The 26594-nt window shown below is 40.8% G+C and overlaps 1 protein-coding gene across 4 annotated transcripts in view; it reads right to left on the reverse strand.

Moving 5' to 3' along the window:
• Positions 1-26594, reverse strand: part of PCSK5 (proprotein convertase subtilisin/kexin type 5) — a 457779-nt gene that overhangs the window by 330016 nt on the left and 101169 nt on the right. For all 4 annotated transcript variants that reach the window (XM_072837738.1, XM_072837739.1, XM_072837740.1 and 1 more), the window contains exon 4: positions 3297-3440. In XM_072837738.1, coding sequence (XP_072693839.1) covers positions 3297-3440 — 144 coding nt within the window. The remainder of the gene's footprint in view (positions 1-3296; positions 3441-26594) is intronic.

Consider the following 26594-nt stretch of genomic DNA (forward strand, 5'->3'; position numbering starts at 1 on the left):
GATACCCAATGACCCTCTGTCCCAACCAAAATAATGAACAAAGTTTTACTGTATTTGTCAAGGCTTCAAACTGAGGCAAAAGCATCTCTGAGGCCATAGCTGGATCTGTTTTTAAAAGTGATTGTGAAAAAATTTCCAAATTTCTACATTTCTGTCTCTTGATGTTCCAAATTTCCAAAAAGAAATTACTGGCTTACTTCCTCACTGCAATTTATATCACAGTAGACAGAACTCATTTAGAATGTTTTGTATTTTCTGACGCTTTAGGGTAATTCCCGATTTCAGTTTTAGTGAAAATAAATGCAATCTTTGTTTTCTAGCTCTCACAAAGGCTCTTGTTTCTGAAAATAATCCGTAGTACACAGAGTCTGATGTTTGGAGAAATTAAACAAAATACATGGGACATATGAAGGTGGTAGGTAAACTCCTGCTTCCTGTATTAAGGTGGCCCTGCAGCTCCCCTTTCCCTATACTGGTCACTAGAGCATGAATGGTGTGTATCTAGTATGAGTGATTAGTTTTACTTGGAAGGAAACAGAAGCCTAACATAGGCTAAGTACCTTGGTCAAAGGCATGAAATAAACCAGCCCCTAAAACCATGATTGGAACCCAGGCCATCTGCTTCCCCATCCCTCACGTCCCATCCCCGACCCCACCCAATGTGCTTTATCTCTACATGTCACCAGCTCCAACGTCAGGACAACTGCAAAGCACCAGTACTGCTAATCACACAGATAGGTTCTGGAGAACCACGTCTCTTTTAAGGGGGGGGGGGGGGAGGACAATAAAAGAGGCAAAGAATGCAATCACAATTAGGTTAAAGCTGTCTGCCTTTCATCAAATATGTTCCTAGGTGGTGGTAGGCAGGAACACCCCAGGAACACCACACTGTGTATGACTGGAAAGACTCCTCTGCTGGGAGAGAGGTCCCCACAGTTCTGTTCCTTATAAAACCTGGGCTCCCTCATTGCAGCCTTCAGACCCTAGTTTCTACCCTATCAAAGAGGAGACTGAATGGAAATTTCTTTTTTAGCTCTCAAATTCTATGCTGTGAATGTCTGAGTGTGCTTGGAGGCAGGGGAAGAGCAGCCACTCAAATGTTTTGTTCAAATGAGAACGGAATGAATTTGCAGTTACTTCTCTCTCCCTTTTTAACCTTGGGGAAAAATCATCTAATTTAGCAGAAATTGTTTCAATATGTCATTGTAGAAAATTAATTTGTGAAGTTTCTGGGGCTGAATGTTTGAAACAAAATGGGCAATGAGAAGACAGTGAGGAAAACATTCAAGTGTGAGGGGACACTGGGGGGTTCGTGTGCAGGAAGATTGCTGTGGGTCAGAAATGTGGGTGACTGTGAGCCTGGGGGAGTTCCTGAGGTGCCAAGGAAGTGGCTTGGAGGTATTTTATTTGCAAAGATAAAATGGAGTCTCTTCAGGAGAATTAACTTGAGAGTCAGGGTCATGAAATAAGTGAGACTGAGCAAATGAGAAGGGAACATTGGAGAGAATGTGGTGATCTCTGTCTAAACGGTTTCATGAGACGCTAGAACCGTAGGTGAGGAAGAGCAGAGGAGACACAGAGGCAAACACACAGTGACACCCGTGGTGTTGAGAAACCACCCAGAAACCAAGCCTTCCCATGCCAGAGGAGATAGAGACACAGAGAAAAAAGAGAGAGAGAAGAGAGAGAGAGAGAGAGAGAGATCAGATTTCAAGAAGGCATCATATCCCTGTCTCTGAAACCTGGCCTTAAGTAAAAAGTCAGGTCCCTTCTGAGTGAGTCCAGGACAACATTCCCCAGGGCCTATGTCCACTGAGGCAGCAGACACGTCAGGATGGCAAGTCCTTTGTGCCTCACAGTTCTCTGCCAGCTTGGGGCACAGGGTGATGGGGTGGGCTTGCTGAGGTCACTCCTTTAACAACCATGAACTGGAATAGAGAAGACAAAAATCTGAAGCAATGTGGTCTTCCCACTTATAGAACTCAGGATTCTCTGTGGGACGCCTCCCAAAAACACAGGGCAAAGCTTCCTACCCCAACCCATGATTTTCCTCCTTTCGAGTCAATAAGAGTCCCACAAAGGGAAGCAAAGTAGACTTCACTGTGATTTCGAGCTGCTTGCATTTTTAGGGATAGGACGGGAAACTTGTAAGCGGATAGAAAATCACCAATTTTAAGAGCAACTTTTTTTTCAATACCAACATGAAATATAATTTAGGAACATTCAAGACAGCCAAAAGTTTGGAATGAAAGCAATCAGGAAGGAAGAGAGGGGGGTGGAGGTAAAAACGATGGTAGTTTAAGTGGTATGCAGTGATATCAGTGTTGCTGGGTGGAAACAGTTGTCACCAGAAAAAAGGTCCCAGGGGAGGTTAGAACACATGGGTGTGAGTGGGATCCAGGGAATTTTCTGCTGAGCCCCGATGGGAATCAGCACTGCATTTGCAGATAACAGGGGGTCATTGCAGGCTCTTGATAAAAGAAGAAATATTTTAGAGAGAGAACCAAGGTGTCAGGAAACACAAATTTGGAGCTGACAGAGAATGGCATATGGAGAGATAATTATGGCACTCTCAACCACACTTCGAAAGGAGAAGCCAATGGAAGGAATGAGATTGGAGAGAAGAGCTCAGAGAAATCATGGACACATTTCTAGGCAGTGGCTACCACAGTAGTAGAGGGGACCCAGAGGCCCAAGGGGCAGAAACTGACCCCAAAGTGCAGTGGGCACCGGACTGGTAACCAGGATTTTCAATGAAAGTACTGAGTATCAGCACTTGCTCTGTGGTCTTGGGCTCATCCCACCCTTGGAGTCCTGGAATCACAGTTCCTTCTTAAGAAAGGGAACTGACTGCTTCCTAGGACTAGTAGGAGGCTGATCATTATCCTTTGAAAGAGGAGAGTAAAAAAAGAGAAAAAGACCAGTAGAAGAACTTGAGAAAAGTTCTAAGTACGCGTTTCTCCATAAAAGAAACGGAGCTGTTGCGTGGGTATGTGGATGAACCGCAGAGCCGGGCGGTCATCATCAGGAGTAGATGGTGCTCATAGTAGGGTTTCTGCTGCCTTATCACCTGCTTATTGTCATCAGAACAAAGAAAGGCACTTGGAAGTTGAAAGCAGCATCTCATGTTTCCTGTACTCAGACGGTGCATCTTTTTTATAAGATGGAAGCAATACTCAGAGCCTACTGTATCCGTTAGCTGCACTTCTCAGCAGGGTCCCCACGTTCTGGCAATCCTGACAGGCATTCCCTTATTTCCCAGGAGGGAAGGTGTTGCGAGCACAGCACACACTCACGTAGTTCTGCATCAGATCCGGGTGGGTTCTCTCGATGCCGTCGTCCAGGATGGTCACCACGATGTTCTTTCCCGTGTAGCCTCTCTTCCAGGCTCCTTCGATGTTCATGTCTGATTGGCAGGGATGCGTGTTGTCGCTGCAGTGCTAAGGAAGGAAGAGGGAGAATCAGACGGTGCAGACGACTAATAATCAGAGGACAGGAGAATCGCCTAGTTGTCAAGATCATGGATTAAGGTAATTGGAATGTGGTGGTTGCCTGCAGAGCAGAAGCCCGGGTCTCTAGCATAGTAACAGGAGAGGGTGGGAAGGAGAGACGTGGGGAAGGCAAGCAGAACAGAAATCTCCTGCTAGCTCTGCGCTCGCCTAACACCATAGATCCCTTTTGGGGGAAAAATGGAGTAAAATGAAGTACATCCCAGTAGCACAATAATGGATGTGTCATTTTATTGTTAGCATGCATCAATGACACATAAAAAGGCATCGTAACATTTCATTTATAAACCCCATCCAGGCAACTGAAGAACGCATACTTTATAATTTCTTAACCAGGCATCTGGAAGCCAAGCTGGCCAAAAATGAGAACTCAGGCAGCTTTTGGACAGTGTCAGCCAGAGGTGTGCTACTGTGGGAAACCCACGAACGAGGAAAAAAAGGAACAGTGCCGTCAAACTTCTTTTGATGAATTGACCACAGCTGTCATACCATGATAGGTAGGGGGCAAGCCGACTCGGTCAGCGGTACTTGGAGAAGAGAAAGGAGGAATGGAACCGAGTCCAGACAGGACATGTGTGTGAGGGATTCAGAGGGCAGGCTGGAGAAACACTGAATCTTAGCTCGCTATGTATAGTCATTTCATTCCGTAGGGCTACAACATATAAACACAGCAAGAACTGCATGAAAGCAGCAGCTCTTCATGATATACTAGCATTCAGCCAACCCACACCACGCCCCCCGCACGTCCATGTCTTCAAAGTAGCCCTCTGAGTGGTGTTGCTTCCCAGGTTCTTAAGACATCGTAGAGGAACAAAGGGGAAAAGACCTGCTATAACATAATGCCACAGTAACATGGGCCACCCTGGATCTTACCATTTTCTTCCTGTTTTGTAACAGTTCAGCTCTTTAGGGGGGTAGGAGAATGTGAGCTTTGCAGGCTCCGAGCATAATGGAGACCCCACCGCCATTGACTCATCTAACCTATACTTTATTGAGCACCTACTACATGCTGCGGTGTGGTTGTAAGCAGAAAGGTTCCTGTCCTAATGACCCCTGCAAAGGGGAGACGCAGATAATAAACAAATAAACAATACCATTCAGAGCCCTCCTTTGGCTTAAAAGAAATTAAAGAGGGTGAGATGATGGTGAATGCCAAGGGACCAGAGCATACCCCTCTAGGTGGGAGGGGAGGTGGAGTCTTTGGTAGCAAGGAGTGAAATCAGAGCTGATGGATGACTGATGAGAAAGAGCTACTCTGCCCAAGAGCCTAGAGCTAAGAATCTCAGTAGAGGACACAGTAAATGCCAGGGTAATGTAAGGCGGGGAACGGCTCAGCACGCTGGAGAGAGAGAAAGAAGGCAGCACATGGCTGAAGCTCAGAGAATGAGGGAAAGAATGGTCTGGACGACAACCAACTAGAAGGGGAAGAGAGGTCAGACCATCCAGGGCTTTTCTTCTGACTACAACCTAAATAAATTGAGGCTCATGCCAAACTTCATCCATCAAAATCCAAAGCTAACTAGACACAGATACCTCTAACACAGATACCCCTGACATGAATCTGTAAATTTATTCTCCAAATGAGACTACCTTTTGTTTAATGTCATAAACACACTTGAGTAGTTTCGAGGATTCATTCTAACAAACGGTGTACCCATTTTTCACCACAAGGAATAGCAATTTTAAAGAGGACGGGGGCTTATATATTTTCCGAACATCCGTATCTTTTTCTCACCTTCTTTCTGGCATTTAAGGCCCTGTACACACACACACACACACACGCTACTACGACACTAACCCAAATTCCATTCTCCCCATGTCCCCCCATTTTCCAGGCACAGCTTAGCACCTACACTTTTTCCCACAAAGAGTTCTTATGGCCTTTGGCCAATGCATCTATCTCTTCCCCATCCTTGAACTCAAAGATGAAGACAGATACACACACACACACGTTCTGTCCTATACAATCCAACTCCTACTTGCTAAATTCTGCTGAACTGCTGTTGACTGTTGAGTCTTGTGTGTGAATTTTGTCTTGTTGATGGTAAGCCCCTCTCAGACCATGCATTAAACCAAGTCTAACTGAGCAATGCAGTGAATACTGGGCTGACTGATCACATGCCAGAAGTGAGGGCACAGCCTCAACCTCATTTCCAAGTTCACAACTGCTATGACGGGCACTGCTCCGACCTCGTCAGAGATACCTAGCCAGCTAATGCTCAGTTGGCTAATGGAGATGATCATGAAAGAAACAGTGTAGATTTCCGAAATGCCTATGTCTCCCAGAAGTCTCTTTCTGGCCAAGAGTGTGGGCCTCTCCTCACCAAACACTGCAATGTAACACAAAGCAACCTTGACAGGTTTCCATGTCATTTCCCCTTTTTCAGAACCTGTTCTGGCCACCTGTGGTATCGTTTGTGACATGAAGTAATGTTAATGTGGCCAAGAGGTGGGCTGGAGGAAGGAAATGCACAGGAAATGGGTAACCCACAAATGGGATAACCATCCTGGAGTGGAGGGATGCTGCCTGAAATTGTAATTACGAAAATTGAAGAAAACCAGCCGTCTATGGAAAACATGTGTGTTAAAAGTGAAGCAATTAGGTTTCTTTCTTCCACCTCTGCTTCTGTTGAATCCGACTCTAACAGATTAAATATTTTTGTTCCTCCTTTTTTTCTTTTCATCTGCCAAGATGGAAGGGAAAGGAGAGGAAATATCCAATTGATACTTTCATTTGGATAATCGAATATAGCAAGTAGCCAACATGTCAAAGGAAAAAAAAAAATCAGGGCCTGGGGTATTCCTGCAAATGAACAATAAAGTCAGAGGACCCTTAAACCAGAACCCTAAATTCTGAATGTGAGCCTTAGATTTTTTAGCATATATTTCAAGTAGTCCAGGCTGCCAAAGAGGTTTCTGGTGTGGTTGTTTCATACACCCAAGGTGTCCAGAGAGCAAGGACTATGGAAATATACTGATGGCAGTCAACAATGACCAAAGATAAGAAGGAGTTAATCACTTCTTTAACTGCCTTGTTGAGATGGTCTTTAAACTGGGCTCAATTTACTCAACAAGAATCTATGTTACAGCATCAGTCAAAGGCAAAAGGAATATAGATTAGCCATGATTTCCTCAGACATAGTCAATCAGTGTTGAGAAGATATCTGCCAGAGCTGGAACTCAAGACTAGTTTCCAGAATTGTGTTACCAGATATGTACTCAATAGACCGGTATTTACAAAAAAGGCCAGTCAGACCCCTGTAGCATATCTGAAGCTGATGGAAACCACATATGTGCACAGTATATGCAACATAAATATTTGTAGTAAATATATGAACCTTCAGTTCAGAAAAACATACTGTATTTTCAATGATGGTCTATGCACAGGTGACTAAATATTTAGGAATAACACAAAATGGAATACATCTGTAGAAACAATGATTGCCACCTAAGTGTCCCATAAGTATCCCTTTTATGGATAGTCTCCCTATCCATAAAAACTTTTATTCTTTTTTAGGAACGTAATTTGAAAGAGTTTGTTCTGTGGGCTCTACCAATGGCCTTTTCCATACCTGGGTTATGATCTATTCTGCTTATAAAACCACTCTGGGTGTGTCTCTTTTTCTTGTGTTTTAAACACATCACAGTGTTTGCTTAATGAAAGAACAGTTTATACTAAAAATAAACACCTTTGTTATGTTCTCATCATCCTTTTCTTGGGGGACGGGAGGCAAGGCAACTCTCAATGTCATTCTTTTTAAACTCCAAGTTCTGAGGGTCTTCAATGGACTGCCAATTTATATGCTGCCAACAGCCCAGGACATTGAAAATATCTACTGTTCACTGTCATCGATACAGTGGCTCCTAAGATTGCATCTCTGAGTATACACTGTTAATAAGAATGCAGGATACACAACAATTCAAAAATTTTATAAACAAATTCAAAAACATGTCTAGTCAACTTAGTAAGGTGTAAATATATTTGAAATTCTTTGTAGAATTTGGAGTCCAAAAGAGGTAAGAAATTGAAAACAACAACAACAACAACAACAACAAAAACAAACCCAGAATCCATATTCCCTAAGGGGAAATGAAACTGATACCTACAAGACCCTTACCATGGCCAAGCATCGGACTAATCACTTTATGTGGTCTAGCTTCATTTAAGACTCAGAACAACTGTTTGAAGGAGGTACTTTTATCATCTGCTTTTAATAGATAAAAAAAATTGGGGCTTAATCAGCTTCGGTAACCTTCCAGAATTCACACAGCTAGTAAATATTAAAAGTAGGATTCAAAAAGAAGCAGTCTGACACCAGACCACAGGGCTATGGAAACTCCTGTTCAAAGTTAAAAGAGAAGGAGCTTAGAGGAAGACATAATACATAACACAGCAAATTCAGGAGTAGATAGTAGATATTGGACAATATAGCACCAGTTAAGAAATTCAAATCACAAATCTCACCTGCCTTAGCACCGTGATCAGTGCATTCAAGTGAGAAGGTAATATATACTTGAGTAAGACTTTAGGGACCTAATTTTTCTTAATTCTCCTTATTCCAATACACTTTTTTTTTAAGTTCAACTAATTTTATTTTACTTTTTTAAAGATTGTATTTATTCATTCATGAGACACACACAGAAAGAGAGAGAGAGAGGCAGAGACACAGGCAGAGGGAGAATCAGACTCCCTGCAGAGAGCCTGACATGGGACTCGATCCCAGGTCTCCAGGATCACGCCCTCAGCTGAAGGCAGCACTAAACCACTGAGCCACCTGGGCTGCCCCCAACACATCTTTTAGGAAATCACAAAGTTTCTATTTTCATAGTTGCATTGATAGAGAGCTTACTTCTTTGGTAAATAGACAAAGATGTGCTGGTAAATCAATTCTTTTTTTTTTTTTTTTTAAGATTATTAATTGATTGGCTGAAGAGGTGGGAGGGACAGACTGGGAGAGAGAGAATCCAAAACAGACTCCGCACAGTGTGGAACCCAACACAAAGCTCGATCTCATGAACCTGAGATCATGACTCGAGCCAAAATCAAGAATCTGAGACTCACTGACTGAGCCATGCAGGCACCCCTCAATTCTTAAAAAAAAAAAAAAAAAAAAAAAATCCCTTGAGTCGCCTGGCTGGCCCAGTCAGAAGAGCATAGTTGATCTTCGGGGTCATGAGTTTGAGGCTCACATTGGACATAGAGATTACTAAAAAAAAAAAAAAAAAAAACTTAAAAAAATCCTTTATTTGTAGTGTTTGCGAATTTCCATGGTGTAAATACTCACATCATGGTGAGTCTTAAACTATCACACTTGCAAAATTCCTGAATCTGTAACAATAAGTACTCATGAGCTCTTGGAAGGCAGATCAAAACCATCACAGGAAATGGCTCACTCCATTGTTAGCCTTGCTCCATTTAAGATGAAATTGTCCTTTCTGATGGGTCTGACATCTGTTTCTCAGTACTAGAGACTAGATAACTACTGGTAATAAATACGTAGGCTTAGTTGTCCCCTTGACAGTTTCAGACAATCACTTCACTTCTCTTTGCATCTATTTGGAGAAGGTCTTTCTTTAGCCTTTCCTTTTCAAGGCTACCTAGAGATATTTGACTTTGGACTTTTGTGAGGCCATAAGCTGATGTGCTTGCTCTTCTTGGGATGCAAGAAATAGAGTTTCTATGGCTCCAAAACCAAAGATGACTTCATAGATTTTTGAACATCTCAATTAAACTAAGGAAATCCTAAGACATTTACTATTTTATTTATGAGTCAATTTGAGGGACTTGAAATCCTTGGTTATCACACATATGAAAAAAAAGAAAAAGATGCCCCTAGCCAAAATGGATCTAACATCCAATTATTCAAGGATGATTATTCAATTTGTAGATTTTCCAGAAATTCCAAGGAAGCCCAGTTTCAATCAGATGAAACTCAGCATAGCAACTAATGACTACAGCTAGGGGAATCAGAAACTGATACCTACAAGATCTGTAGGTGACTCTGTTAAGTTCCCTACATTCTTAAAATCTGATCTGTAGTTTGAATGCAGAGAATAGCCATAAAGATTAAAGAAGATAAAGTACATTAACAAATGGCTGCTGAAATCACAATCCTGTTGTTGATGAGAGCACCGTGATAGGAGGCATGAGTGTACCCAATAGTTTAGTAGAGAATACTAATTAAAGAGAGAGAGAGAGAGAGAGAGAGAGAGAGATTATGACAAAATAATAAAATAATGATTTTCTTCATTGTCTGGAAAGGTAGGTCAGACAAACTTAAAAGGGCAATTGATCCTTTGTAAGCATAGCTGGGATGACCTGAATATTTTACATCTGTGGCTGTGAGTCTAGAGACTAGGGAGGAGGTGTGGGAGTAGAGAACAGTGTCCAACTATTCTGTTACATTGGTCAGATGGCCTCCTATGAATCATCACACATCTTTTTTTTTTTTTTTCAACTCCACACATTTATACCAGTATTCCAGCTCTTCCAGAACCATGGTTCACATCTACTATAATATAATTGGACAGTGGATCATTTCTCAGTTATAAAATCTCAAGGGTGTCTCACATAATACCAAAGAAACATCAGAAAACAATGGATGTTAGAAGAGGGGCTGTGGGGTATGAAATATGCCTATACAGAGGAAAATGAAAAGAAATCCAGTTCCTAAAATCCTACTCATAACTGAGGCTTAAAAAATCGAGGAAGTAAAAAACAAACAAACAAACAACAACAATAAAAAAAGAAATTGAGGAAGTATCGTCAACCAATCTTAGACAAGAGAGCAAAGGCAATACAATGTACCAAAGAGAGTAACGGTGCTGGAACAAGTGGACGTGCACATGAAGACAAATGCATCTAGACAAAGATCTTACATCCTTCACAAAATTAGCTCAAATTGGATATGAGACCTAAATATAAAATGCAAAACTAAATGCCTGAAAGATAATGGCAGAAGAAAAGCTAGATGACTTTGGGTATGATTTTGCCTTTTTAGATAGGACAGCAAAGGCATAATTCATGAGAGAAATAGTTGAAAAGCTGAACTTCACTGAAATTAAAAACTCCTGCTCTATGAAAGACAGTATCAAGACACTGAGAAGACAAGCCACAGACTGGATGAAAATATTTGCAAAAGACACATCTAATAAAGGACACATTCAAAACCTACAAAGAACTCTTATACTCAAGAATAAAGAAACAAAAAATCTTATTAAAAAATGGGCCAAAGACCTTAATGGACACCTCGTCAAAGAAGAGATACAGAGGGCAAATCAAGATGCAAAAAGATTTGCCACATGACCAGTCAGCAGAAAAATGTGAATAAAAATGAGATGCCACCACACAACTATTAGACTGACCAAAATCCAGAACACTGACACTCCCAGATGCTGGTGAGGATGTGGAGCAATTGGAACTCTCATTCACTGCTGGTAGGAAGGCAACATGCAGCCACTCTGGAAGACTGTTTGGCGGTATCTCACAAAACTAAACATGCTCTTGCCAAACAACAGTTATATTCTTTGGCATTTACCATAAGGAGTTGAAAACTTATGTCCAGGCACCAAAAAGCTGCACATGGATGCTTATTTACAGCAGCTTTATTCACAAATGCCAATACTTAGAAGCCACCAAAATGGCTTTCAGTAGGTTACTCAGCATTAAAAAGAAATGAGCTCTCAAGCCAGGCAAAGCCATGGAGGGAACTTTAATGCACGTTATTGCTAAGTGGAAGAAGTCGATCTGAAAATGCTACACATGGTATGATTCCAACTACAGGCCACTGTGGAAAAGGCAAAACTGTGAAGAGAGTAGAAAGATCAGTAGTTGCCAGGGATTGGGGATGGGTGGAATAGAGAATTTTTTGAGGGGTGAAAATACTCCTTGTGATACTCTAATACTGGATCCATGTCCATTATACATTGGTCCCAAACCACAGAATGTGCAATACCAAGGGAGAACCCTAATTCAAGCCATGGACTTGGGTGATTATGCATCAGTGTAAGTTCATCAACTGTAACAAATGTACCACTCGGGGAGGAGATGGTGAGAATGTGGGCAGCTGTGCAGGTGTTGGGGCAGGAGGCATACAGGAAATCTCTACCTTCCTTCAAGTTTACTGTGAAGCTAAATCCACTGTAAATAAAATGGTCTTGTAAAAAAAAAAAAAGAGAGAGAAGAAGAATTGAGGGCACCTGGGTGGCTCAGTGATTGAGCGTCTGCCTTCGGCTCAGGTCATGATCCCAGCGTCCGGGGATCGAGTCCCGCGTCAGGCTCCCTGCAGGGCGCCTACTTCTCCCTCTGCCTATGTCTCTGCCCCTCTCTGTGTGTCTCATGAATGAATAAATAAAATCTATTTTTAAAAAAAAATGGAAGGAGAATTGAGGCAGAACAGCTGAAGGCTCACTGGGCAGTCGGTGCATTTAGCTGAGTGCACGACATTTCTCTCGTCTGTAAATTTCAAGATCCTCTTCACATCTTTCCGACCCTGAATTAGAAACTTTGAGTTCACTGAAATATGTTAAATACACATCAAACAAAGCAAAACCCGAGAAGCCCATGAACCTTTTTTTCCGTTCTCCAGAACTCCTACACGTTCTGTCTCAGGGTTCGGAGAACTCGTTTCAGCTAAAACCCCCGGAGTCTAAAGGGTAACCAGAATCTCGAAGATTCACTGGACATTTCCGAGACGATGAGACTGAGCTTCCCTTGACGTGTTCAGCCCACCGCGCTGCCAGGGCTCACATCATTTGCAAATACATCAGGTCTAAATACAGTCAGGTTCTGGAAACCTGGATGGAAGCCTGTTCTTTAAGTTGTTCCATGTCACCTCCCACTTTCCCAGAGCCTTGAGGTTCAGGCTGTTGGCCTCGATCCACTTCTTTTTAACCTTTCTAACCTGTCTGACACTTCTAACCTATCCCCTTGTGTTTAAAAATGATTTTTCTCCAGCTCTTCCTGGCTCAGACGCTGTCCCCCTGCACTCACGTCCTTCTGGTCTTGTATGGGTGATGGGCAAGAAATTTCACAAAAACACTTGCTTAGGATTGTAACGAGGGTTTGTGGGGGTACAGCGGGAACATGAACCTGATCAGGGGGAAGCCAAGAAAGAAAGGCTGGGCGCTCTCTCTAGAGAAAAGTGACACTTCAACAGAGCTCCCAGGCAGGAGCTGACTGAGCCAGGGGACAAGCAAGGTGCAGGGAGGATGTGCTTACTTGGGGTAAGGGTAGAGAATAAACGGGAAAAAACTCAAGCACTAAAGGAACTGAAAAGAATTCGGTACCACTGGAGGGTACAGATGGGAGAGTGGTGGGGATGAGAAAAAGTGGAAAGAGAGAAGCCTGCAGAGGTACGCACGCTGGGGCCAGACTGTAAGTGTTCTTATGAGCCATGTCTGCTTGCTTGTTTGCTTGGGTTTCAGCATAATTTAATGTAAAATCATTTAAGGGTTTTAAGATCAGGACTAACACAGTTTGGATGTCTAAAATGCATCTATAACTGGGGGCACCTGGGTGGCTCAGCCAGTTGAGCATCCAACTCTTGGTTTCAGCTCAGGTCATGATCTCAGGGTCATGAGATTGAGCCCTGTGTTGGGCACTGTGCTCAGTGCAGAGTTTGTTTGTCCCTCTTCCTCTGCTCCTCCTCCTGCCCTTTCTCTCTCTCGAATAAATAAAATCTTAAAAAAAATTAAGTAAAATGTATCTCCAACTGAATTCCGAAGAAAAACACTTGATTTCTCCCTACTGGCTCCTACAAAGCCCTTCATACCCAGGGTTTTCCATGTCCCCCACACCAGTTTATAGCATCTGGCTCCTCAACTTCTCTATAAACACCCGTCAGCAGATCCTTCAAAAGAACTCTTAAACCTGACCTCGTCCCACCATCTTCAAGGCTACACTGTGATCCATGCTATAACTATCTTTTATTCCCCCTCTATAGTCTATTCTTCACTTAGCAGTAAAGTGATTGTTGTGAACTATGTCAGATGTAATCTCAATAAACATTCCCAATCAGGGATGCCTGGGTGGCTCAGCAGTTGAGCATCTGCCTTAAGCTCAGTTCATGATCCTGGGGTCCTGGGATTGAGTCCCACATCAGGTTCCCCGCAGGGAGCTTGCTTCTCCCTCTGCCCTATGTCTCTGCCTCTGTCTCTCATGAATAAATAAATAAAATCTTTTAAAAAAATTCCCAAACATTCTCAAGTGTCAATGACTTTCCCTCACAGTTTTAATGATATACCAAGTCCATCCTGTGGCCTAATGTGAAACCATCCCCCTGACTTCTTCCTCATTCTATGCCACTGCACCACCCTTTTTCATCCCAATCCCACTCTTACCCCAAGACTTTGATACTTGCTATTCTCCTTCATTTCCTCAGATAGCCATAGGGTTCCCTCTCTGATATTCAATTGTCACCTCCCAAGAGAGGCTTTCCCTAGTCCATCTGTCTGGAATGGCATCCTGTGTCACTCTCTACCCATGACTTGGACTTCATTTTCTTCATGGAAATCACAACTACCCTATTATATATCAACTTGTCTCCTCATCCCATGTCTCTCACACCAGATGAGAAGCTCCATGAAGGCAGTCACTTTGCCCTATTGATTTCTGTATCCAGAATCTAACACACAGTAGAAATTTGGTCATTGCATGCCAACTGAATGAACATTTGGTTTTAAGAAGTCACAGTGGCGACAAAACATGAGAGACTCCTAACTCTGAGAAATGAACAAGGGGAAATGGAAAGGGAGGCCAGCCGGGTATGGGGTGACTGGGTGATGGGCACTGAGGAGGGCACTTGATGGGATGAGCACTGGGTGTTATACTATATGTTGGCAAATTGAACTTCAATTTATATATATAAAGAAGTCACAGTGGGTAGGTACTACAGAACTTGAAGGAAAACATTGGACACCAATTCATTAGGAGACAGCTCTACTGATGGAGAGATGATAGTGGTCTAGGTTAGCGGGGACAGGAGAGACCATAGTTGGTGATACACAGTAGGCAGCCTAAATCTTTGTGGTTAGTAACAATGAATGAGTATGGTGAGAGAAAGAATCAAGAATCATCAGACGTGTGGCTTGGACTACAAAGAAAATGGTGGGATCTCTTGCTGAGAAAAGAAGCACAAGAAGAAGTTTGGTTAGAGAATGAAAATACTGACTTTAGTTTTAGAAATATGGAAAATACAGTGCCATCCAAATAGGAGTAGTCTGTAACAACTGGATATGTGGATCTAAAGTTCTTTCTCTGCAGATCTACAAGTGAGTCCTTTCTAAAATTCTGGCAGCGTGCCATTTCCCACCTCAAATCTTTTTCATGTCTATAAAGCACCAACATCTTCACCCCTCAAGGCACTCCATAATCTGGCAGTGAACACACTGTCTGGTGCCGTTTGTTGCCTCAAAGTTGAAAAATGCCTAAGGCAGCGTAGACTTTATAAATTTCATGGTCTTAGCAAAATTTGAGGTCATTACCAGATGTGTTTAGAACAAAACTGGACACAATTCTCCCTGCTCCCTACACCTATGGCACTTGGAATTCCTCCCATTGAGCTATGAGGTTATTCCTTCCCTCTTTGAGTTCGGGCTGGCCTGGTAACTCGCTTTGTCCTAAGAATGTAATAGAAGTGACAGTGCTCTAGTTCCACACCTTCCACACTCTGTCTCTTGTAACCCTTCCTAGTGGCCAAGTGAACAAGGCATGGTGGCCAGCTATGAAATGAGTGACCACATTAAACAGATTAAAGCTGTCCCATCTAAAGCCATGCCCCCAGCTGACCCAGAATGGCTCATGGAGGCATTAGTGATCCCACATGAAACAAGAGAATGGCTCAGCTGAGGTCAGCCCAAACTCAGGATGTGCAGAATCATCAATCTAATAAACAGCTGCTTTTTACCCTCCGAGGTGTGGAAAGTGGTTTTTATACAGCAAAAGCTAACTAACATATGAGGTTATCAGTCTGAGGGAAGTAGGCCAAACCCGGAAAGGTAGGAAAAAATCAGAGCATTAGGTTGGCAAAAGTTCCCTGGAAGAGAAGAAGGGTTGGCTGTATAATCGGGGAGGAACAGCGGTGAGGATACGTGACTGTATCAAATGTGATTCTAACGCAAATTTTGGGATCGCTGTGTACCAGTTCAAACCTTCCCTTCATAGAAAGCCCAGTATTTCTCTGCTCACCCTATCCTGCCCTCACACCAGTAATCTCTGATTATATTTGGGTTTTATTTTCGCAATGAAATGACAAGACTCTTGAAGTAATGGAGTCTCCATCATGTGCCTTTATAACGTCTAGAGTTCACAGTAAAAATACTCAAGTTGTAAGTTGATGTTTATTGAAGAGAGAAGGCAGAAGCAAGCTGTGGGGAAGATGCAGAAGATAATCTACATAGTGAAGACATGTTATGAAGGTCACAGGTAATAGGAAAGGTTCAAGTTGGATCTAGAAATCTTTGCCTCCGCAGACGGGTTCCTCAAAAAGGGCACAGCTGCTTATTCAACTTTGCCAGTGAGAAGATTGAAGAAACAGCATAGGAAATGTGCAGGACTGAAGGCTTCACAAGGAATTGCAGAAGAAGAGAAGACGACACTCATTTGGGGGTGATGATTATGTTAATGTGCCACTGGTGATGGTCAGGAGTCCTGGCTGAAGATCTCAGAACAGACACATCAGTGACAAATGAGCTATTATCCCCTTACAAGACTGGTGGGTAATCTCCCCTGGCCAGAGAGGAGCTCAGGGCACAGGTCGGCTTCCTGTGGAACAACACATGGCATGATGGAAGTAAACACTTCTCCACTCTTCTCTGTTTTTTAGTCAACAGTTCTATTGTAATATTATCTTTCATTCTGTTCATGCTGGAGATTCTTTCATGAGATGAGGAAAAACTCAGTTTGACTAAATGACTTTCTTCCTGGCTATGAATCAAGAACCAAGGATTCATAATATACTACTCTCTACCCAAATGGTGCAATTAGTAAATCAGTAAGTTGTGTTTACTTAAGGGTGATCTCAATTAAAATGCTTTCCCTAAGTGTCTATAAAGCCAAGAAATAATTCCTATGTTGGAGCTCATGAAAATGAATTTTAGAAGCAATTGAGTTGCATTATTTAATAATTATGCAAACATTAATAAGAAACAAGTCTCATTCTTTTCTAAAATGTAATTCCTTTGTTTACATTGTGTACAAAATTTTGCCTGCATAGAACTCTTCACCCTCTTGGTCTCTATGCATAAATCTGGCTCAGAAGGGGTGCCTCGGTGGCTCAGTCGGTTAAGCGTCTGCCTTCGGCACAAGTCATGATCCCATGGTCCTGGGATCAAGCCCTGTGTTGGGCTCCCTGCACAGCAGTAGAGTCTGCTTCTCCTTCTCCTTCTGCCCCTGCTCATGTGTGCTCTCTTTCTCGCTCATGCTCTCTCTCAAATAAATAAATAAAATCCTAAAAAAAAAAAAGATCCGCCTCAGAAATTCCAGTCTACTTTTTTTCCCACCAAGATCTCAGGAATCTGAAGAGGAGGAGGAGCTAAAAGATTACAGGGCTTTTCCCATTCCTTAAAATGAGCAGGATGTAGTATAGTTTGGATAAGCATCACCAACCGACTCCAGAATTCAAGTGCCCCACCACTTTTATCTTTCCAAAATCACAGAAGAAATTTTGAGGCAAAACAAAAATAATTATCTCTAATACCGGAGACATTTAAGGTCAGGGAAGATTAGAATCTGAATATCATTTGAAGATACTTAAATACAACCTTACTAAGAGGTCATGCTTCTTCATTTATATTATTTCATGAATGGCAATATTCTCATGAAAAGTAATGTCAGAGGCAGCTATTTTTCAAATGAGGAAAAAATCCATTTTGCAATTGAAAAAAATAATGAGGAATGGAGATAAAGTTATACAAGACCTTTCCAAACCCTCAGTCCTTCTGCAGGGAGGTTTGACCATGTAATTGGTTTTTCTTAAATAGATGTGTGGATGTATGGATGGACTAAGGATGCGCAGACAAGAAAACCATAGACAACACATGCAGGTAACCTTCCAAGTCCTACCACACTCAGACTCCTGTCAGATTTTTAATGAAGGATGTGCCCCTTTCTAGGACTCTGTAGAACTACTGAGTGGTAAAAGCTACTTCAAATTCCCCAAGTCAGCTCCCCAAATTCCCATCAATTAGATGTTCCCACAGGATTTTTTCCATTCAAGACCAAGTCACAAAAATGATACATAGAAGGAAGAGAATACAGAAGAATAGAAGAGGACAAGAGAATCAAGTCCATGCAACAGTGAAGTCACACGTCTTCAAGTGATGTCCAGAACGAATACATAAGCTCCTCCCCTTCCAGAATAAAAATCCACCTGAACTTTCCTAATAAAACACAAGCTTAACTTGTTAAAATTTAACATATAGAGCAGCAGAAATAGTCTTAAACATTAACAGTGGTTCATTCCCCTAATTTTTGTCTCAAGAAAAGGCACTCTAGTAGATACCATGGAAGGACAAGTAAGATTTGGTGGTCTGTTGGAATGATTCATAAAAATTAATGGGATGTGGAATTTCTAACAGCCATTTTGGATCTTTAACTTCGTTTCTCTCTGGACTGGAGATTATAGACTCAACTTTCTGAACATTCTCAAGTCTCTGAAAGGTTTCGCCATACCCTCTACTAAGTCATTACCTCAAATAAATTTATTTCTACAAGAAATCTGTTATTGGTCACCTGGGTGGCTCAGGGTTGAGTATCTGCCTTAGGCTCAGGTTCTGATCCCGGGGTTCTGGGATCGAGTCCCACGTTGGGCTCCTCACAGAGAGCCTGCTTCCCCCTCTGCTTGTGTCTCTGCCTCTCTCTGTGTCTCTCATGAACAAATCAATCAAATCAATCAATCGATCAATCGATCGATAAAGAGTCTGTATTGTCAGCCCTTTCTTTTTCCTACAGTATAAACTAGCCCATAATCTAACGGGCTGACAGCAGTAACTGCTATGGCTCACAGTGCTGCGGTGTGACGAGGTGGTTCTCACTGGGGCCTCCCATTCAGTTGCCAGCAGATGTCCCTGGGGCTTCCGGCCCCTGAAGGCTCGAGTGATGTGGAATGTAAGAATGTACTAAATGTACTCTTTAGTAGAAGAACAGAAGATCATTGAACATGATCAGCTGGAGAATTTTCAACCTTATGGGTAAGATTTAGATTTTAAGGTGCATTTGTCCCAGTTATCTCCCAGCCGTCCTGAAGGACATGTATCTACTGTGTCATGATGCCATCCCATAATAGCTACAGGAATGGCAGTTATGTTACACCTTTTCTCTATAGCTGTTAGCTGTCAAAACATTTCTTTCATTCACTTATGTCCCATTAGTTTGTTTTTCACATCCCAAACAATACTAATTAAATGTTTTGTGTCTACATCACAGAATGAGTAAACAGGGTCTGGCCTTCGCTAGGTTTCCATTCAAATCAGAGTAGGCAGATCAGAAATAGACAAATGAGACACACAGTAAAATTAACGATTATAGCAATAGTAACAGAGGAAATAGAAGAGATTTTGGATAATATCAAGGGAATGTTATTAAATGTGCATCTCGAGTTCTTTACAATTTTGCTATTACTAAGCTAACCTCTACTCGATGAACACAGAAATGTCGTTTTGAAAAGAGATGTTTATGTGAATCAGATAATCAACCCCAGCCCTAGAAGAGCAAGCTAGAGCAAAATTGAGGATCCAGACCTATTGCCATTTAAAATTAAAAAAAAAAAAAAGCAAAGCAAAACAAAAACCACTTCAAATAAAAATTGCAAAACAAAAAATTTCTAAAGTCAAAGAACCCCCAGCAGCATAGAGTGTGAAATGTGCTATTACTGTGATGGATCCACAGAAAAATAAATCTATTTTTACTGCCAAGCAAAAACAATCTTACCTTTGGCAATCAACAAAATCAACTCAGATAACTACTGAAAAGCCTACTTTAACACTGTTCCTTCTAGACGGAGTAAAAATACGTCTTAGTCTACTTGAACATCTTTGCTTTCAGTGTCCACTTAAAGATGTAAACTAGTATAAAATCTACCAAGTTGCTTGTAAGGAAATGAAACATTTTGATTGGAGAGGCCAATCACATATCTAGTGCTTCTTTCTAGTGGCAAACAGTACATGCTTCAGAAAAGATGAAGGTTCTCTAATATACTGGATGAGCTATTCAATAAAGGAACCCACAGAAAAGATTGCTTCTTCAACCTGGTGAAGCTTCTCTCCAGACTCTGAAGTATAATGAGCATGAAAACAAAGTCATTTTTATCCTACACTAGCAAGTGTAATTGGAAATGTTTTTCTTACTAATAAAAAAAGGCTGAATCCTTTCAAGAATCTAACCAAGCAACTTGCTTTAATAGCATCCTACAGAATTTCTGTGGTTGGAGAAAAATAGGAATTCCAGGAAAGCACTAAAATAAATATAGTAGTCCATCTTCATTTTCAGGACAAGGGCACTGAACCTTCTCTGTAGTAACTCTTACCATGGCATATTCAGGGCAAACTGGAACACTGCTCCTACAACACAGGTCACTTTTTCCCCCCATTTACTAATGGGAGGAACGTTTCATCAATTAAATTCAACACTAGTATTTGTACTCTTCATGGACATACACGCCAGGACTACACTATGTATCTATAACACCATTTTCTGAGCATCTGTTTTCATTTCTACCTTCCCAATTAGCAGGCTTTTCATGGGGAACTAATACAAATACTCCACAGTCAGTTGCAATCCAAAACATCCCAGCATCTAACAATGGTATGTTTCCACTTTTGATTTAGGGAAGAGACTTCCAATGTTGAGAAAGTGGCAAGATACCTTATAAGATGTTGAATTGGTGTTGAAGAGATTCAAACAGCTGCTCGAATGACATGACACAAAGCCCACTCTCCTCCTTTCAGTAGGAGGGAAGAAAAGGCCAATAAACAATAAAGGGACAGATCACTGCCCCCCCCCCCAAAAGCCTGTAACTAAAACAAATAAAAAATAAAACTTCCTGTTAAAAGATGGGCTTAATTTATAAAATTCCTACAGCTACTTTCTAGTCAGAGTAAGTTTCTATTAGCTTGGAATGTTTTCAGCTACAAAGAAGAGAACATCTAATGAATTAGAGTCAGAAAGGTATTTAATTATTACTCAAGGAATCAGGAAGTTGAGGATTCCAAGTTTGGTGGAACAGTTTAATGATATCATTAAGGAACCAGGCCCCTTGAGGCTGCTCAGCCACCATGCTTAGCTGACCTCTGCCCCCTGAAAGTGTCTTCTGGTTGCAAGATATGTGCCACAGCTTCACATATGACATCCCTCACCAGTATCCCGTGAAGGAGGGAAGGAGGGAAGGAGGGAAGGAGGGAAGGAGGGAAGGAAGGAGGGTGGAAGGGAGAGAAGAAAGGAGGATTTTCCTCACAAAAGAAGAAGACTCTCAGTATCAGACTCATCCTTTCTAACATATCCCTATTTGACATACTTATACTAAAAGTTATTCATGATTTACCTTAATTATTATTTATCAAATTTAATGAGGTTTCCTATATTTTTATTAGCTAAATCCGGAAACCTTTAGTGCCACAAGTCTAATAGGAGTGACTCTGTGGAAAGATAATAATTTGTCTATTATTGCTTATGATGTCTCCTAGTTCAACCAATTGCATTTGGGTCTCCTAAAGAAGAATTAAGATGGTTTTAGTAGGAATACAAAGAGAAGGAAAAATATGGCATTCCATTTTCTTCATATCCAGAACAGGCTCTGAGAATCTAATCCTGGTTTGAATAGGATAATAAAAACCACATAAATTGTAATCTCTTCATGCCTCCTTCAAAAAACATAGATGTATCAAATAGGAGAAATTGTTAAAATATTGGTAATATAAATCTACATCCTAATTAAGATAAAAGAATAAAATGGATCCCAAAGCATGTTCAAATCCAGCAGAACCAGCTCTGGAGACCACTCCTATGCATATAGTCAGGTAGAGACCAAGGAGACAAATAAAGAGGCAGCAGAAGCCCAGATGGTGATAGAACACAGATACAATTATCACATAACAAGAAAGCTCAGTCTTCAGTAGAATACTAAGAACAGATCTGAAGCCCAGGTAGGGCTCAAGGTGCAAAGAAGCAGAAATGGCAGTCTTGGAAGGCATCACTTTTGGGCACTAAAAAGCAACTTGGAAAAGACACTCTTCAAAGACTGGATGGAGGAGATAAGAAAAAGATAAAAAGTAGAAGTTAAAAAAAAAAAAGAAAAAAGAAAGTCACAGAGCCAGAAGACCAACTCCCTCCAAAAACCTTGATCAAAATGGATGAACTGTACTGTATCAAAAGGCCATTGCACTCTTGAACTCTAAAACTTAACTAGTCACCTGAACTCCTATTTTTTTTTTCTCTGCACAGCTGCTACTAATGGTCTAAGAAAATAGTACAATATGAATGGAAACTAGTAGACAGATATTCATGCAAGGTTTCTACAGGAACAAAATATAAAGTGAATCAAAAATACCCCAGCTTATAGAAATTCTGCTCAAAACTCTGCAACGGAACAAAACTGTAACACCTGAACCCAAATGAAACACACTAAAATAGAACCTGTAGATATGAGACCATAGCTCAAATTAAAAATTTAAAAACATATATGAACAGGAAAAAAAACCTAAGATGTGAAACTAGTATTGACTAAAACCCTAGAAATAAATCAAAAATGAAACTAGATTAAAAATAGTAATGAAATTAATTAAATTAGGAGCACTGAGGAAAGGCAGCCCTGGTGGCCCAACAGTTTAGCACTGCCTTCAGCCCAGGGTGTGATCCTGGGGACCCGGGATCGAGTCCCACGTCAGGCTCCCTGCATGGAGCCTGCTTCTCCCTCTGCCTGTGTCTCTGCCTCTGGCTCTCCTGTGTCTCTCATGAATAAATAAATAAAATCTTAAAAAAAAAAGGAGCACTGAGGAAAAGTATAAATATATACAGAGAACAGAACAAAAAACAAAGTAGAGGTCAAAAGGATCCCAGGGCAAGTAACTAACAAAACAGGCAAAGAAGATCCAATATGCTTATAACTGTCTAATTTTTAAAAGTACTCTAAAAGAGTTAAAACAGTACTCTAAAAAAAGATTAAAAAAAAAAAATCTGTGCCACTGGATCAAAGAAAAAAAAAAGAGGGAGAGAGAGAAAAGAGTCACTAGCAAGGTTAAAAAAAAAAAATCAATCAGTGTCCTTCAAGTATCAAAGCTACAAAAACTATTTTATATAATTAATAACTTAGGGAATACTAAACCCCTTCCTTCTAGGCTGTGTGGCAGAGGGTGTGCTTCACCCAACCAACACATAAGTGGCATTAGAACTGATCATGAGCATGAAATACATTTAAGTATAAACCTAAGACTAAAAGCAAAGGTAGGAACAAAGAGGGAGAAAAAATAAGCATATATTCTGTGTTGTGATAAAGCAGGAGAAAGGAACTTAAAATGGAAGAAGGAAAAAACAGAAATGGTAAAATAGAATAAGTTAATGAATAGCTAATGAATCTTACCTAATGATAGGTAAGAGTTGAATAACATCCTTTAAAGCTGACAATCTAAATATAGAAGGCGAAAGTGAGGAAAAAAGGAATGAAGAAGATATAAATGTTATTTGTAATAATCACTAAAATAATAATAGAAACCTTCCCCAAAGCCAGAAGAAATTATTTTAAAAGAGCAGAAATAAGCCACACAAGAAAACACAGTAAAAGTCACACCATACAGATTACATACATATGTATGTATATATGTGCATATATATGTATATAAAGTAGCATACATATATGTATATAAAATGCACATATATAAAATTTATATGTATATACACAAATATATAAAAATGTGTATGTATGTAAAATACATGTGGAAATAGATATAAAATAAAGTAGTATGACAAAATTGAGACATTTTGGTCATATTTGTACATATTTATATATACAAGTTTAAAGGTCACCACTAAAAAAATACATTAAAATTGGCTCATAAGGCACAATCTAATTCCTAAGAGAGTATTTTCCAATGTTGAAGAATAAGAGATGATAATGATATAAATTATACAAATATAATGAAAATGATATCAAATAGGCATTGTGATCTTAATATCAAATAACACACAGAAGTGCCCTTTCCCATCTGCTAGACCCACCCAAATCACAACTGACAGTACGGTAAGGTGGGAGGGGAGGTCCCCTTAAAGCGCATCGATGAGAATGTAGGCTCTTCTAGCCCTGCTGAGGAGGTTAAGCAAACTCTAACCTTTGCTTCTGCCTTTTGACTAAGCAATCTCACAATCAGGAATTTATTCTGAAAATAAAGCCCTAATGTCACTGAGAAATATACGTACAAGGTTAGCCAGTATGGAGGGGAGGGGAGGGAAGGGGAGGTCTCTATGAACTAATAAGGAGTGATTCCCTGGGTATATTAAGTGATTAAATCAAAAAGAAAAACAATGCATGTGTAGTATCCTATGCATTTTACTTTGAACCATATATTTTACATATTCCAAAAGAAAACAAATAAAATTAAATATACAAAGATAGGGGACAGAGCTTTACAACCAAACAGAGCAGAAATAAATTAACGTAGCTATCTATCAAATTAATGATGAAACCATAGAGGGAAAAAAAGTATTTATTCAAGCAACTTTTGATTCAAGTAGCCTGACTCTTGCCTCTGTGGGATTTATTCTAAGAACAAAAAGAAATCTTGGGTTTTATGTAAGTCCGTCATTGGCAGTGGTATCGGTAAAGTAATTCAAGTACCATTTGTATATACAGTAGTAAATTTATTAATATTGATGAGAACCATGATTCTCACTGTGGGAGGGAAGGGACAGAATGTGAAATGGAGTGGGGGGTGCTTGGGTTGCTCAGTGGGTTGAGCGTCCGACTCTCAGTTTCTGCTCAGGTCATGATCTCAGGGTTGTGAGATCGAGCCCTGAGTCAGGCTCCGAACCTGCTTGAGATTCTCTCTCTCCCTCTCCTTCTGGGATGCCTGGATGGCTCAGTGGTTAAGTGTGTGCCTTCAGCTCAGGGCATGATCCCGGACCTGATCCCACGATGCAGTCAAACATAGAACTTCTATTTTCATTGCACACAGATTGTCAGCAGTGGTTGATGCAGATGAAATCATTGTCTTGGACCAAGGCAAGATAGCTGAACGTGGTACCCACCACGGCTGGCTTGTGAACCCTGGCAGTATCTATTCAGAAATGTGGCATACACAGAGGAGCGGTGTGCAGAACCATGGTAACCCCACATGGGATGTAAAGAAAGAAAATGTGTCCAAAGAGGAGGAGAGGAAGAAACTACAAGAAGAAATTGTCAACAGTGTGAAAGGCTGTGGAAACTGTTCCTGCTAAGTTGTATGAGACATTTTTTTGACACATTTGCACTGAAGCAAAATTGTTTTATTTAAAAAAAAATCATTAAAAAAATCCAGGTCCGGGATCAGGTCCCAAATCAGGCTCCCCTTAGGGAGCCTGCTTCTACCTCTGCCTGTGTCTCTGACTCTCTCTCTGTGTCTCTCATGAATAAATTAATAAAATCTTAAAAAAAAAAAGAATATGAAACAGGGTGACAAGAGTATATACGTATGCTATTGCATCTCAACCAGGGTGACACAATGAACTCCAGACACAGATCTCTACACTCTGTCCATTGAAAAGGGACCTAGAATGAGGGACACCCTTACTACTAAAATTTTCACTACAAAATATCATTCCTCAACAGGAGAAACCATCTACTTGGAGCTATGGCTCTCTCTGGGTCTGAGGTAGAGAAAATGCAAAGGGAACATGTTGTTGTACTGTATAAGGGGAAGCACAAACCTGCTCGGGGACTTCTCCAAAGGACACAGGAGTCAACCTGAAAACTCACCCTCTCACCAAACATGGGACAATTTAAGAACCAAAAAGAAATGATGTCAGTAAGGAGTTGTTACATTTAGAGAGCATCCATGAGCTCAGGGGAATATTAAAAAGGAAGAGGAATGAAGAAGGGATCATAGGATTAGAAAATCCTCATCCTGCAACCACTGATCTAGCAATCAATTTAGGCAGAAATCTCCAGTGGATGCTCAAATCTTGGAGAGAAGTTGACAAGCAACATGATATTCATGAGTCTCAAAACACTACCCCTCAAATTTCTGATTAATTAAAGAGACAAAACATACATTTACCATGGAACAATCTAACAGATACCTCAACCAACCTAGTAAATACATTTAACACCACCAAAAATAGAACTTCTAAAGTTCTTACGTGAAACCTTGAAAAGGCCATCATCTCACCTGGGTGGTTTTGGTACCAAAAATGTTTACTTCTCCTTATAGTCCTGAAAAAAAAAGCCACCAAACAAATCCCAAGTGTGACTTATTCTACAACTACCACCTGGACTCATCAAAACCATCAACATGAAGACCACTTCCTACCCCCAGTAAAGGGACAAGGGGATCTTCTAGATTAAAGGAAAGAAAGAGATGTAACAAAAAATAGCCATGTAGGGATCCCTGTGTGGCGCAGCGGTTTGGCGCCTGCCTTTGGCCCAGGGCACGATCCTGGAGACCCAGGATCGAATCCCACATCAGGCTCCCGGTGCATGGAGCCTGTTTCTCCCTCTGCCTATGTCTCTGCCTCTCTCTCTCTCTCTGTGACTATCATAAATAAATAAAAATTTAAAAAAAATTAAAAAAAAATAGCCATGTAGGATTCTGAGTTCCAGATCAAACAGATCAAAAGGAATAGATGGACAATTTTTTTTTTTTTTTTGCGACCACTGGGAAGATCTGAAGATAGTAAACTGGGTGAGATCACTTTCGTAGAAGTGAAAATGGTAATTTTGGTTATATGGGAAAAGAGTCTTGGGAGAGGCATCCTGAAACATTAAGGGGTGCATTTTTATAATGCCTGCAACTTTCAAAATTCAGGAAGAGTATGAGTGTGTGTGTGTGTTTGTGTATGGAGAGAGAGAATATTAACTTTTGGCAAATCCAGGTGAATGAAAGTAGAGGTTACTACTAGTCTTC

Source organism: Canis lupus, chromosome 1 (genome assembly GCF_048164855.1).
Source record: "Canis lupus baileyi chromosome 1, mCanLup2.hap1, whole genome shotgun sequence".
In the NCBI taxonomy this organism is placed as follows: Eukaryota; Metazoa; Chordata; class Mammalia; order Carnivora; family Canidae; genus Canis; species Canis lupus.